This window comes from Vipera ursinii (assembly GCF_947247035.1).
Source record: "Vipera ursinii genome assembly, chromosome: 2".
Lineage (NCBI taxonomy): Eukaryota > Metazoa > Chordata > Lepidosauria > Squamata > Viperidae > Vipera > Vipera ursinii.
This window is the reverse complement of record NC_139513.1, coordinates 145,057,306-145,072,332: the sequence shown is the minus strand read 5'-3', so window position 1 is coordinate 145,072,332 and position 15,027 is coordinate 145,057,306. Positions and strand designations below refer to the sequence as shown.

At 45.9% G+C, this 15,027-nt stretch overlaps 1 protein-coding gene and 1 long non-coding RNA gene across 2 annotated transcripts in view; one reads left to right on the top strand and one right to left on the bottom strand.

Moving 5' to 3' along the window:
- The window catches only part of KCNH3 (potassium voltage-gated channel subfamily H member 3), an 85,257-nt gene that overhangs the window by 67,004 nt on the left and 3,226 nt on the right, over window positions 1-15,027 (top strand). The window contains exons 7-12 of the mRNA XM_083355479.1: window positions 169-376; window positions 4,298-4,564; window positions 7,100-7,299; window positions 9,619-9,868; window positions 10,547-10,761; window positions 14,576-14,856. Of these exons, the coding sequence (XP_083211605.1) occupies window positions 169-376; window positions 4,298-4,564; window positions 7,100-7,299; window positions 9,619-9,868; window positions 10,547-10,761; window positions 14,576-14,856 (1,421 nt within the window). The remainder of the gene's footprint in view (window positions 1-168; window positions 377-4,297; window positions 4,565-7,099; window positions 7,300-9,618; window positions 9,869-10,546; window positions 10,762-14,575; window positions 14,857-15,027) is intronic.
- LOC310636027 lies at window positions 11,560-14,708 on the bottom strand. Its single transcript, XR_014491590.1, has 2 exons — window positions 14,402-14,708; window positions 11,560-12,263 (listed from the first exon to the last, which is right to left on the bottom strand). It is a non-coding gene; the product is annotated as an uncharacterized lncRNA (long non-coding RNA).

Genomic DNA, 15,027 nt, shown 5'->3' with positions numbered 1-15,027 from the left:
TATAAATTTAATTCAAGAGAGATGTATTCCTCAAAAACAAGCCCCGGCATTCCTTGGTCAGGGGCCTTTATGATGTCGCCATGTTTCTTCTCTTCTGCCAGCACAACATTCCCCTTTGACCCCAGCGAGGGCTGTCTAGGCATATCCGGTCTTTTCTTTCTCACCCAGTACTTTGGGGCACACCTGCTGAAGACGGTGAGGCTCTTGCGGTTACTGCGGCTGCTGCCCAACCTGGATCGGTACTCCCAGTACAGCGCCGTGGTGCTCACCCTACTCATGACTGTCTTTGCCCTTCTGGCTCACTGGGTCGCCTGCGTCTGGTACTTCATCGGCCAGCGGGAGGTCGAGAGCAGCCCCTCCCAGGTGCCTGGGATAGGTGCGTGCCAGGGGGCTACCTTCCTTGGGGGGGGGCTTGGGGGCAGCTCAGGGAGGATTACTTTCTTCTCTCAGATTCGAATCCCCAGACCCACTGCATGTTGCAACTTAGGGGAAGCTGTAAGGCCAAGTAGAAGCAGAAGGGCCTATATGAATGGGAATGGCACAACTTGCCACAGCCAACTCATCACAGACAACTCACTGCGGGACAATTCAATTCAATTTAATTATTTAAAATAAAATAAAAATATTTTAATTTTTGCCATTCACATTTCATTCTGCCCCTTCTTTGGCATCCTTTCTTTGATGATTCTATTCCAACATTTCTTTGATATTAGTGTAACTTTTGTCCCGCAATGAGTTGTCCTGTGCTGAGTTGTTCCGCAGTGAATTGGCCGTGGTGTGTTGGCCAATTCATATAAAATAGCTGTGGTCACCTCCAGTCAAGTGCAATAATAATCGGCACAGTCTCTCTCTTGTGCTTGGGGACCATGAGCTTTTGCATAATTACCGTTCTCCAGCAGACTCTGGGGACTGCATGGTAACAAATTAACAAGTAACTGCCGCATTGGCTTTTTGATAGGGCTGCCAGATCCCTAGGGGTGTGTGGAGAGAGACTCAGTCCTCAAGGGTGATATATCTGTTGCAACTTGGTGAAGCGTGTATTTTTCCCTTTCTTTTTTAAAAATGAAGAGAGCTGGGAAATCTCCAATCTCTCTGAATTTATTTTTGGTTTAGGGTTGGATTTCTTGCCTCCGTGCTTTCAAATTATATTCATCCTCCCATACGGTGCCTTTTAAATATATGTTGGCTATCAACTTGGACAGTACGAATTCCTGATTTGCTCCACTCCCTTTGAGCATGCTGGGTGAAACGATGGGAACTGACAACCAACACATCCAGATGGCACTTCATTGGGGAATGCTGTTTTAATCCTTCATAAATGCTGCCTCTGGCTCACTATCTCCCAGAGAAAAGAGAGAGAAAGCTAGTGATGCTGGGAGGATGAGCTGCAGAGAGAATGGGATAAAGTTCGCCTTGGGCTTGGGGCCTGTACAGAGAGCTTCCCTTTGTCTTCTGGCTTTTCAAACTCCTATCCGACTCCTTCCTCAGGGCTCTGCAAGAAGTGGAATGGGGAAGGAGTCCTGAGGAGCTCCTGAGACCTCACAGTCTCACTTCTATTGATCCCTGAAAGCAATTAGGATGGAGGGTCCTTCTATTCTCTAGCTCACTTTTCACCATCGCAGGATTTATGGATCTTAATGATCTGGGGCAATTCTATTCTGTGGCTTAATGGAAACACACAGTGATTAGCCTGACTCAGACATACTGCTACCTGGATCTGTTGCAGAATCAAGAGACTCAGACCCCGGAATCAAAAGAAGTTTGTTTTATTTTGGCCAAAAGGTTCAGACAAAAAGCAATAGAAACATCTGAACACGTTTTCATGGGAAAGCAAGTACATATATAGTCTTCAAAAGTAGCAAAACACGAAAATGTAACTTATGAGCATTGATTGGTTACTTGAATTACAGCCCCCAACTCCCCTTGTCGTATAGCGCCTAGCCCCCCTTGTTGCTATGCTGAATTTAGCTAAATATCTTGCAACCGTTCACTGATCGAGGTCACAGGTTCCTTGCAGAAGCACCTAAGTTTCCAGCACCATGTTTGTGGTTAGCTACAAACAAGACATAAGTGGTTAGATGTATCACAGCTCTATGCTTGACTAAATAGGTGTGAGAGACAGATAAACTCGTGGTCTGGCATTTTCCATTTCCTTGTTCTTTTCTAACTAATACATGCGTTTTCTTTATGCCTCACTTTTATGTCCTGCCTTCACTTTATGTCCTGTCTCACTTTATGTCCTGCCTCAGATCAGTGTCTAAGTCAGTGATAGCGAACGTCTTGGGCTCAGCATCTCAAGAATTTAGAAAATGACTAATTTGACTCTGCTGCTCTCTCGTTCTCTCTCTCTCTCTCTCTCTCTCTCTCTCTCTCTCTCTCTCTCTTTCACACACACACACACACACACACACACACACAAAGAAAAAGAGAAACAATTCTGTTTCCTCCCTCTATTCATCTAGAGCATGGGTGTGAAACTCACCATGTCACGTGACGTGTCATGACGTATCGCGACTCTTTTTTGCATTGCTGGCAATGGGGCGGGCGCGGCTTCGGTATGATGAAACCGGCCCGCAGGCCGGCAGTTTGACACCCCTGATTGACAGCATTCTGAACAGTGGTACTTGGCAGCAGCAGTGATGAACCTGGGCCTGAGGTTGAGGTCTGGACCTCAACATTCAGCCCTAGCACCACCGCTGCTATCAGAAAAGCTGCCCTGTGTGAGCCTTAGGTAATGGCACAATTGCCACGAGAATCTGCCACATGACATTTACCTTCCTACAGTGTCGTCTTTCTGTTGACAGGGCTCTGTAGCCTACCCAAAACTCCTATGTGTCACACCAGGCCTTCATTCTTGAAGCAGCTTCGGAGAAATGCTCTTCCACGGCCTCTGAAAAACATGTGAAAGGAGGCCCCATTCTCACACAATTTTTGGAGGCTGTGGAGGATACACAAGAGCACAGCCCTCTCCCATGGCCTTGGCAGCTTCCACAACCTCTAGGAATTATGTGAAAATGGAGTGTGCTTTCAAGAACAATTGTTCTTGGGTGTGGTGAATACTGGCATGTCACCAAAATGTCATGGTGTGTCACCCTTGACAAGAGTGTCATAGATTGGCCATCACTGCTCTAAGCAGAAAACTACTGTCTACATTCATTTCCCAACATTGCACATAGCTGCTTGGCTAGGTCTCTGGTATCCCTCTCTACAACATAAATGGCCTTAGCAAATGCCCTATGTGAAAATTTTCACTTAGATACCAATGGATGTGACTGGCTTATATGTGTGGTGACAGGGGACAAATAGTGCTGCTTAAGCATGGATTCTGGGTGGGAGCAGTTTGCATGAAGAAACCTTATGGTATATATGGCCATTGCCAGGGTTTTTTAAACTGTGTCCCATGGAACTCCAGGGTCTTATAAGAACGGTGAAGGTGAAGGGTGAAGGGTTAAAAAAAAAAGTTCACCAAACTCGGCTAGTTTTCTATCAACAAGAGCTTCACCACTTGATCAGGGTTTCCAGGAACTAATTAATTAATATTTGTGAACTAAGAGGTTCCTTGGGTGGGAAAACAAATAGAAAAACCACTGGTCTATAGAAGGGTAGTAATGATGAATTCAGGGGATGTGTGCCTCCCTGTGTGGTGAAAGGCATATTTGTAGAGGGATATGACATATCCACAGAAAATATCTTTAAAGCCAGCCAAAAAAACTGACCATCTAGAAGTTGTTGATTCCCATCTCTCCTGGGCAATATGACCAGTGGGAAAGATGCCAGGAATTATGGTTCACCAACACCTGGAAGGCTAATAAGTTGTGTACCCCACTTTTTTTTTTAACATGATAGTGTTAAAAGAGATTCAGGTAAAACCTCATAAAACACGACAGATCAGATACTTTAGACAAGCAGCAGAGGCAGGCAATTGCCTGCGTGCTCTGATTGTCCAAAGCTATCTGTTGGACCAATGTTGGAACTTCTATCTCCTAGCCCAGGGGTAGGCAACCTTGGCTCTTTTATGACTCGTGGACTTCAACTCCCAGAATTCCTGAGCCAGCTATGCTATGTAGTTGAAGTCCACGAGTCATAAAAGAGCCAAGGTTGCCTACCCTTGTCCTAGCCTATAAGGCTTTACCATTTAGGTTCTTCTCCAGGACACTGGACCAGAACAGGTTGTGTCTGCAGCTGGCACATTTTTGAGAAAAGAACCCAGTCTGTAGGGTGAGGAAATAGCATTCAGGGGAAGGATCTTAGCCTGGATTTTCTTCTAGCTTTGCTTCCTTCTTCCCCACCCTTGCAGGTTGGCTGCAGGAGCTTGCTCGACGCCTGGAGACTCCCTATTACCTGGCTCAGAGGAACAGCAGTGGTGAAGAAGAACCCACCAACCAGACCACTTCCTCCCTGAATGGCACAACTTGGGAACTCTTAGGGGGACCCTCCCTGCGCAGTGCTTATATTACCTCCCTATACTTTGCCCTCAGCAGCCTGACCAGTGTGGGCTTTGGCAACGTATCGGCAAACACCGACTCAGAGAAGATTTTCTCCATCTGCACCATGCTGGTGGGGGGTGAGTTGGGCTCTGCCCCTGGGTGGGATATCAAGGAGAACCAGCAAGACCTCCCCAGCATCTTTCTTCCTCCTCTGCCTTCTCCTCCTCCTCCTCCTCCTCCTCCTCCTCCTCCTCCTCCTCCTCCTCCTCCTCCTCCTCCTCCTCCTCCTCCTCCTCCTCGCTTCTAACTCAGGTTCCTGGGCAATCTAGTTCTCATGACAACAGGCCAAGCACCTTCTATTATCGTGAGTTTTATTTTGGTACATCACCAACAACCAGCAAGGTGGTTCTTACGTCCTTAGCCTCCTTCCAATGGTAAAAAAATAAAACCAGATGGCTGATCTCTGTTCTTCTCAGATTGTGGAACACATTAGTGGTGGGAAATGAAAGCTGCTTTTTTAAATTTAGACCTGACTTTTAATTGTCAGACTAAGGAAATCAAGGAGAAATAAGAGACAGGGGGGTTGGGGTGCACCAGGCGCCTCTCGTTCACATGCTCTGGGGCTAACCTTCAGCAAGGTTACTGAAAGGGGAAAAAGAAGAAGAGATGCCAGCATAGGACCCAGATTGTTGGGGGCAATTAAGCTGACTTTGTAATAATGCCGCTTGTGTGTGTGTGTGTGAAAGCCCTAATAAGCAGGCATATACATAGAATGAAGGCTACTGCTAAGCTTGTAAGCCGCCCTGAGTCTTCGGAGAAGGGCGGGATATAAATGGGATTAAAATAAATAAATAAAAAATAAATAGGGGAGGCCCATCGGTTGCAATGAAAGTAACACCTGGGAATTATACTCCTGATTCAGTTTTTCTGCTGCTTCTTCCACCTCACATTCTCTAGATGTTCCCTAGATTCTCAGCTCCTCAGATTCTGGGCTGTCATATTTGTGGGTCCAAGACAGCTAGAGGTTGCAAGATTCGGATTAGTTTGATTAGTTTGGGGATTGATTGCAGAATAGTGGGATTACAGCCACGACTACAGTTACGGGGCAAGGATGTGTGTGAGAGAGACCAGCTTCTTAGGATATCATTATTATTATTATTTTGGAGAAAGAGGCAGCAGCTGGGGAAGAAGTCTAATTTACACATTCAGAAACACAATAAATAATGAAGTGACCACTCAGATAAACAACTTCGTCTCAGGCCAGGACATGCAGAAACAGGTCCACAGAATGAGAAGATTAAAAGTTTATGAATTGGACGACAGGTAATCCTCAACTTACAACTATTCATTTAGCAACCGTTCAAAGTTACAACCACTGGGGAAAAAACCCCACACGTATAACCAGTCCTTGCACTCACAACCGTAGCAACTTACCCACGGTCACACAATCAGAATGTGGGGCACTTGGTAACATGTGTTATGACAATTGCAGCATCCTGGACTTGTGAAATCACCATTCGTGATGTTTCCAGGTAGCTTCTGACAAGCCAAGTTAATGGGGGAAGTTGGATTAACTTAACGAGGACGCGAGCCGCTTAACTGCAGCAGTAATTTGCAAAAAAAATAAATGAAATTGAGCTTAGCATGAAAATTCTGGTCCCAATTATGACTGTAAGTTAAGGACTTACCTGTCCTGTGTCATATAAATAAAGAAGAACCTATTTGAAATCCTTACTTCTACACAAGAAACAAAACAACAACAAAAAACCACCTTGCGAAATAGAAAACTATCATTATAGGGAGCAGGCCAGGTCAGAGGAGTTCTTCCTTGGCTCTTCTATTATTATTATTATTATTATTATTATTATTATTATTATTATTATTATTATTATTATTATTAATTATTATTATTGTTGTTGTTGTTGTTGTTGTTATTGTTGTTGTTGTTTTGTTATTGTTGTTGTTGTTGTTATTTTTTTTAATTCCATTTATATCCCGCCCTTCTCCGAAGACTCAGGGTGGCTTACAAGCTTAGCAGTAGCCTTCATTCTATGTATATGCCTGCTTATTAGGGCTTTCATACACACCCCAAGCGGCATTATTACAAAGTCAGCTTAATTGCCCCCAACAATCTGGGTCCTCATTTTACCTACCTCGGAAGGATGGAAGGCTGAGTCAACCTTGAGCCTGGTGGGATGCGAACCTGCACTAATTGCAGGCAGCTGGTGTTACTTAAGGAGGCATCAGCCCACTGCTCCACCAAGGCTCTTATTGTTATTGTTGTTGTTATTGTTGTTGTTATTATTATTATTATTAATTATATTATTATTATTATTATTAACATGCTTAAAACCATTCATATAAAATGAATATCCCAAAACTTGATCTGCCTCTTGGATCTGTCCTACAGTCAGTCAGTTCCATTCCAGCTCAGTTATTGCCCTATTGTTCTCCTACCTGTATAAAGTTTTTGTCCAAAAACTTTTAGTCCCGACACTTTCTTTATTCTTTTCCATTTTGCCCTTGAGGTTTGTTGTCCCTTTTCCTCCTCTCAGAGGCATCATTGCCATCGCTAGCCCCACAAAATCAGGTAATGCTTCTGCTGTTCACCTTCTCCCTGGCCGTCTCAGCCGGACTAGCCTCGGCCTGTTCTCTTTCTCCTCCATCCCCAGCACTGATGCATGCTGTTGTCTTCGGCAATGTAACGGCCATCATTCAGCGCATGTATGCTCGGCGCTTCCTCTATCACAGCCGTACACGTGACCTGCGCGACTACATCCGTATTCATCGGATCCCTCCACCGCTAAAGCAGCGCATGCTGGAATACTTCCAAGCCACCTGGAGTGCCAGCAATGGGATTGATACGCGGGAGGTGAGAACCAGCCCGGGCAAGGGCAAGACCTGGGCAGGAAAAGTGGACAAGGTAGAGGATTCTACCCAGGGCCACCTGAATCTTCTGAGAGAGCAGCTGGGGAGGGACTAGATGTCCTGCTCGATGCATTGGATTACAGCTCCCATCATTCCTAGCTGAGCAAAGCGGATGGGTATGCTGATAGGTGTGACCAGAGTCGTAGCCCAGTGCGTTTGGGGCATGCCAGATCAGAGAAAGCTTGAGTGGCCTTGAGTGCCTTCCAAAGAGAAAGTGTAGGAGTTCATCCGTTCCGTCAAAGCTACGCAAATAATGGGAGACCTCTAGGCCAGTTCCTTCCTTTCCGCCCACCTTGCCCTTAAGCAGCCTTCCAGAATTATTGTAAAGGCCAAGAAGGTTTGGCTGGGAAATTACCTCGAAGTTCCTGGAAGAAAAGCAGAGTCGAAGGTCAGGAGGCTGACAAATGAGTAGAAGAAATAAGCCACATTTGTCTCAGCTGTGAAAGTGAAGAGACAGGTAGCCCAGCCAGTGGGAGACATAAAGCAAAACAGGAAAGCGCAGTATACATATACAGCTTTGTTAACAAAGAGGGGTGTGTGCTCCTCTTCCATCTCACTGAAATTGGTCTCGTCCTGTACACAATATTTGCTTTAACTGTAAACCTTCTGTCCACTATTTATCACTCTGTTGTTATACAGGTAGTCCTAGACCAGGGGTCGGCAACCTCGGCTCTTTTATGACTCGTGGACTTCAACTCCCAGAATTCCTGAGCCAGCATGGCTCAGCATGGAAACCTCTCCCTTTCTCCTCAGCATGGCTGGCTCAGGAATTCTGGGAGTTGAAGTCCACGAGTCATAAAAGAGCCGAGGTTGCCGACCCCTGTCCTAGACTTAACAACTGTTCATTTAGCAACAGTTCAAAATTACAACACGGGGGGGGGGAAACACTTACAACCGATCTATGCACTTAACAATCATTGCAACATCCCCATGGTCACACGATCAACATTTGGGCTATTGTGGCAACCCGCATGTATTTACGAAGTTTGCAGCATCCCAGAATCCTGTGATTGCGATTTGCAACTGTCCCAGATGATTTCCGACAAGCAAAACGGGGAGAGGTGAATTTGCTTAGTAACCGTATGATTCACTTAACAACTGCAATGGTTTGTTTAATGACCTGGCCAAAAAAAAAAAAGTTCACAAAATCGGGCGCGACTCATTTATCAGCAGAAATTCTGGTCCCAATTGTGCTCGTAAGTCGAGGTCTACCTGTATTTTCATGAATGGAATCTGCCCATCAGAATTGGGGCTTTGGGGTGGGGAGGACACATGGAGAAGCAACGCCTGGCTTAACTTCAGGTAAGCAAGGCCATCTGCCTAGCCATCTCGGCGATATGTGACCACAAAACAGGAAATGGTGGAAACATTAAAATGTGGTGTAGAAATGATTAAAATAAAGCAATGGTTCCCTCTGAAAGCTTGGCCCATATGTTTCGATACTGTTTCTGCTGGTCTGGATAGCAGATAATGAGCTGACCTGGCCAAGGGATGTTTTTTCAGCCTCCCCTCTAGGTGAGGAGAACTTGTTCTTGCAGTAATAAAAATTAGGAGCCAAATTCTATTGATTAGAGAACTGATATTCCTTTGGGCACTGGATTCCCTGCCCAAAGCCAATTCTACACTTGTTCTAGATGCCAGCTAGAACTTTTTACATCCTTTTATCTGTTCAGGATGGAATGAAACAGCAACCCCATTTTACACCAGTGTTTCGCTTTTCCTCCACGAAGTTCCGAAATGTTTCCAGAAACTTATTGTTACTGTTATTTTAGCTTTTGGAGACAATTGACAGCCCTCTAATATGACTGGAGAGTTTGATACAGCCTACTCTAGTTCTCACCGCTGAGGCTTGCATTCACACACACACACACAAAAAATGTCTAGTAGCCTTTTAAAACGTGATCATCAGCCAGTAAAGCCTTTTTTGGGGAGTTGAGTTCTAGAGGCTATGAATCAGAGCGGTTGTGAAAATTGGGGGCATTAGAAATGATGTCAGATCACCGTTCTGTCCAAGAAGCCCCTTTGCTGGTTATCCTGAGGGCAGCTCCTTCAACTCATTTCCAACTGATTCTCTTTTTTTTTTGTTTGTGGCCTTGAGAAGCCTCACAGAATCATAGGGCTGGAAGGGACCTTGGAGGTCCTCTAGTCCAACCCCCTAGCCAAGGCAGGAGTCGCTTACACCACCTCAGACAAAGGCAGCCTCCCGGGTCCCCGAGGGAGAGGAGGCCTTCTAACCCTGCTGCTGTGCCTTCTTTCTCACCAGTTGCTGCATAGCCTCCCGGATGAGCTGCGTGCCGATATTGCCCTGCATCTTCACAAGGAACTGCTCCAATTGCCCCTCTTCGAGGGGGCCAGCCGGGGCTGCCGGCGGTCCCTTTCGCTCAGTGTCCGGACCTCTTTCTGCACGCCGGGGGAATACCTGATCCGGCAGGGAGACGCGCTCCAGGCTCTCTATCTGATCTGTTCTGGCTCCATGGAGGTGCTGAAAGATGGCACCGTGCTTGCCATCCTCGGTAGCGCATGCTTCTCTTTCAGCCCTTGCTCTTTCCCCCTTTCCCGTGTTGTAAGGCTGGGAGACTGGGAAGTTTCAAAAGGTTGGCTGGATTCGGAAACCCTCGCCCACTCGAGCTTGGTGAACATCACACAAGTCACCGTGTCCCCACATCTTGGTTGGTCCATGCTAATAAAACCATATTCCAGCTTCTTCTTATAGCCTGTTTCTCACCACAGTTAAAACAGTGGCCGTTCCCATGACACAATGAACCACGAATTACCCATCCCATTTAGCCGATACTTGAAATATGGTTTGTGAATCCAGGTGTAACAGGAGAAGTTTTGCACGCAGAAAAAGGTTTCTGTATTGAGAATAAGGTGGGAATAGAGGCTGGAGCTTTCAGTTTGAGGTGCTTGTTTCTCTCCCCCCCCCTCCCATGCAATAAGACTTGAAATGAGTTTGCCTTTTATTATTGTTTTTTTTAAACGAACTCTTTCCAAGAGCACTGCCCCACTTTCTTTGTTCTATATGCTATCCAGCTCATCCCGATGCTGCTTTCCATTTGAGGCTTCCAGTGAGCCTCTTTCCAGAATAAGAGCGGGAAACTGGGTTGCACAGCTACTGCCAAACCATCTCTGGGGCTTCCATTTTGTTCCCCTTTTGACGAAGGATTCACCTTTAGCTCTTTTCCTTGCAGGGAAGGGGGACCTGATTGGTTGCCACATCTCATCCAAGGAAGAAGGGGTCCAGGCCAATGCGGATGTGCGGGGCCTCACCTACTGTGACCTGCAATGCCTGAGTTTGCCTGGCCTGCTGGCTAGTCTGGAGCTCTATCCGGAATTCGCCAGCAAATTCCGCCGTGAACTTCCCTGTGACCTCAGCTACAACCTGGGTAGAGGCAGCGTCTTCCAGGTGAGTGGAGCAGGGTGATAGGGAGAAATCCTTGTCACTGGTGGGTAGCAATTGCCTGTTCTGTACCAGCCTGCTACCGGCCCTGCAGAAAAGGCAGGGACAACCCCTTTTACAAGAAGGCAAGAGGCTGAAACAAAGCCTGCCAAATTTATGGATACAAAAGCAAACAGAACAAGACACGAACCATGAAACAGGAGCTATTCAAACGGTTGCCTTCAGCAAACCAGCCCTCCCACACATTCCTCTTTTATACAGTTCAGGGCGTGGCTTCTCTCTGCCTCCTTCCGAGGTGCCCCATTGCCTTCCTCTGTTTACTCCTGATTGACTGCCTCCTGCGTCGGGCGTCCTTGAACAGGGCCAGCTGTGGGTCATCTTCATCCACGCTGTCAGGCTCACACAGCTGGGTCTGCGTCGTGACCAGGTGGGATGGGCCTGGCTGAGGGCTCTCATCAGCAAGCTTTCCAAAACCCTCAGCAACCTCTCCAACACCCCCCTCCTCCTCTGAGTCGTCCGACCCAACTGCCGAACCCACAGGCTGACCCTGAATCACAACATTGCCACTGCCACATTCTGGGTGCAGTAGTGATTCACTCAGTTTTTGTGCCAGCTCTCTGGCGGTAAATCCAATTACAAATTATTATTCATCGTATGGCACATCCACGTCACATTTCAATAAAAAAAACAACAAGAGAGATGAAAATACGAAACATGAAATCTAAAATCTAAAATATTATAAACATGTCTAGATTACTGATAAAATTGTTTGCTTCATTAGTCACAGACAGGAAATCAGCCAAGTCTCCGTTATAGGCTTTATTTTGGCACTCTGATACTGTACGTTGGACATCCAATCCAATTACAAAATGCAATCTGGGAGAACAAGAGTCAAATCGCAAAAACAGCTGGTTTTCTTGAAATTAGTAAAAGATAATATATATCTGCACAGAGCCAACGCAGAACCCACAAAGGCTAGCAGAGAATAACTCTGTAGCACGCTTTTCTTGGGCTTCCAACTTGCCATTAAAAAGAAAGGAGTAGCTATACAGCTGGGTAGGTCTTCGGTTTATGCTCCAGAGTTGCTCAATGTCAACAAGAAAATTTGGGGGAGATCTACTGACCAATCCAAATCTTAACCCACTTAGGTGGGCTTGGGGAAACTGGTGAGAATGGCCTTCCATGCCTTTCCAGCTATTCTAATGCACCAGTTTGAATTGTATCCCACCTTTGCTCAGGAACTTTTGACAGCCATGAGTAGCTTGTGCAGGACGTCCCTCCGATGCTGTTAATTCCTAATATTTATACGAACTATTCCAGACTCAAACCTGCCCTTAGGCGAAGAGAAAAAAAAATCAAGCGGATTCTGAATCCTTATGGCAATCGTTTCTAAAAACCAGAGAGGGGGTGGGGATGTGGGGAGGAACTGGCAAAGAGAATCGTTTGCCAATGAGAGGGATAACTCAATGGGAGGAATATATACTGCTCAAAAAAAAAAAAAAAGGGGGCTTCCGGTGGCTCCGTGGCGCCGGAGACAGCCTTCCCGGGCTGCCCGCAGCTCAGCTGTGTGATTTTTCGCCCGAAACAGCGCCGATCAGCTGTTCGGGCGAATTTGAAGCCCCCTCCTCGGGAGAAGAGGAGGGGGTGAGCCCCCAGGTGGGGGTTGAGTTCTCCGGGGCCGCCTGAGCTTGGAGCTTGGGCGGCTGAAGGATTGAACTCCCCCGTAGCCTGGGCTGCTCCCAGCTGGCTAGCGTCTCTGCTCCGGACTTTATGGAGCAGAGCCAGGCGTCTGCGACCATCCCTGCTTGAAGGAGAGACTATGAAAGGAAAAGAGCAGGCAGAGCAGTACAAGAGGGAAAGATGAAGAGATGAAGAAGATTATTTTATTTTACTCTCAAGCTTGATGGACTTTGCTTAAAACTTAAAGTGAAAGTGCGTCACAATTGTAAGTAAAAGATGGCGGCTAAACCTCCCCCTAGAACTTTTCGGAGTGCTGGAAATTCTCCGGTGCAACAACAATCATTACTGCAGGCGTTGCATTCTCCTGATGTATTGACTTCGAAGGATCTTGAAAGACATACCCAGTTAATTCTGGAGTCAATGGGTGCTAAATTTGCACAGATGGAGGAGAAATTGGAGAAATTGGAGCAGAGAATGGAAGAAAGGATGGAACAGAAACTTAGAGAGATGAAGGCAGACATTTTGTCCTCAGTGCATAAAGTTGCTAAATGTGTGGAGGTGCTGGATGACCAAGTGCAAGACTTGACTCAAAAGAATGCTATATTAGAAGCAAAAGTTTTGGAAATTGAAGATTTAAAAGACAAAAAGGATAGTGAACAGAGTCTGGCCCAATTTTACCAGATGCAGTTTGCTGTGAGAATTAGAGGCCTAAAAGAGAATATTAAGGAAGATTTAAAGCAGCTGGTTTCTGAGGCTTTTGAGGGGGTATTGAATCATCCAGCATCTGAAATAAAACAAGGTATGGACAAAGTGTTTCGTGTGAATTCGTGGATTGCTAAACAGAGAAAGTTGCCTAGAGATGTGGTGGTTTATTTTGTAAAAAGGGAAGTTAGAGATGAAGTTATACAAGCTGCCTATGATACCAAAGTTGTGATTGCTGGTCAAGAAGTTTTGGTTCTAAAAGAAATTCCTCCAAAGATTTTAAAGAGAAGGAAGGATTTTATTTTTCTTGTGCAAGAGCTCAAGCAAAGGGATATAAGGTTCAGATGGGAGATCCCAGCTGGGCTGAGCTTCATGTATGATGGCAAAAGGTACTGTTTGGGTAATGTGAAGCAAGCGCATGACTTTTACAACAATGTTTTAAATGTAACCCCATCAACACTTCTGGAAGCTGCAGAGGGATCTGGAGAAGGAGAACATCAAGAGGATGAAGATGGACTGATAGACGAGAAGGGTACAGGAGGAGTTCAAGCTGCAACTCTTTTGGATGATATTAGAGAACAGAGGGTGACGCGTGCTGCCTTAAAACGCTCAAAAAAGACAAAAAAATAAGACCAGCAGAAATCTATGGAACTTCCACAATATACTTATAGACAAGTGGTAGTTGTGTTTTTAAAAGTTTTGGGATGATATGTATGGTAACAGAATCTTTAATTTGGAATTAATGGACAATTTATTACAGAGGAAGAGGAAGAAAGTTTTGTGGGTTAATGCGGGTTAATTTGTGTAAGAACTATCTATTATAGTCTATTTTGGCTAGAGAGGTTAATAGGGATAGGTGTTTGTGATGTGTAAATGAGAATATGTTTAGGTAATAGGGAAATGTGGAAGAACATAGATGGGAATGATGCTAGTTTTCTTTTATTTTAGTTTTTTATATATATTTAGTATTGTTAAGGATTGGTTTACTTTATATAAGCTAGAGAGTGATGGATTTTAGAGTTTATAATTGTTAGTATATGATTGTTTATGATTGCTTTTTAGATATATACCTTGTATTTTGCTCTGGGAAGTCGGAGGGGGGGGAGGGGGGGAGGAGGGGAAGTAGAGGGGGGGAGGCAGGGGAGGGAGGAGGGAGAGGGGGAGGGGGGGAGATAGGGGGGAGGTAGGGAGGGGGAAGGGGGGTTTCTTAAAGGAAAATTGTATTTTTTAAAACTTTTCAATTAAAAAAAAAAAAAAAGGGAACACTTAAACAACACAATGTCCTGTATTTAATAGTAGGATGTCTTATTTTGTGTTTCCTTTATTTCTTTGAGCAGTGTATTTTACACCTTTGGATAGTCGATTTCCCGATTCTAGAGAGAAAGGCAGCTGTAATGGGAAAGGCAAAGGGTTCCTTCACTGTCTCCCTCCACCACAGGCAGAGTCGCCGTCACCGAGCAGCCACGAACCTGCCACTTTGCTTTCAGTGGTGAAGGACACAGAGATTTCATTCCCTCCACGCCGCAGAATGCCATGCTTCCCTACACAGATAGAGGACGAGCCTTCTAGCCCCTTGCTCCCCAAGTCTTCTGGGGGCCACAGCCAGCTGCCCTCACGGTCAGGAATTCCACGCCACGCGGCCTCCGAAACTTCCTCGCGTCCTACAGCCCTGAGGCTGCACAGCCTGCCCTGCAGCGGCCCTCCAGATCTCAGCCCCAGGTAAGGCCCCAGGATGCAAAGGAGGTGCGGGCCAGCTTTGGGAATGGGGGCACTACTAGGAAGCCCCATCGAAATGTCCTTCCCCACGCTGGCAGCCAGAGGCTACTGTTGAAGCACAGATCCTCCACGTGCTTTCTCTTTTCTGACACGCTTGCTGGTTTTTCACCCCTT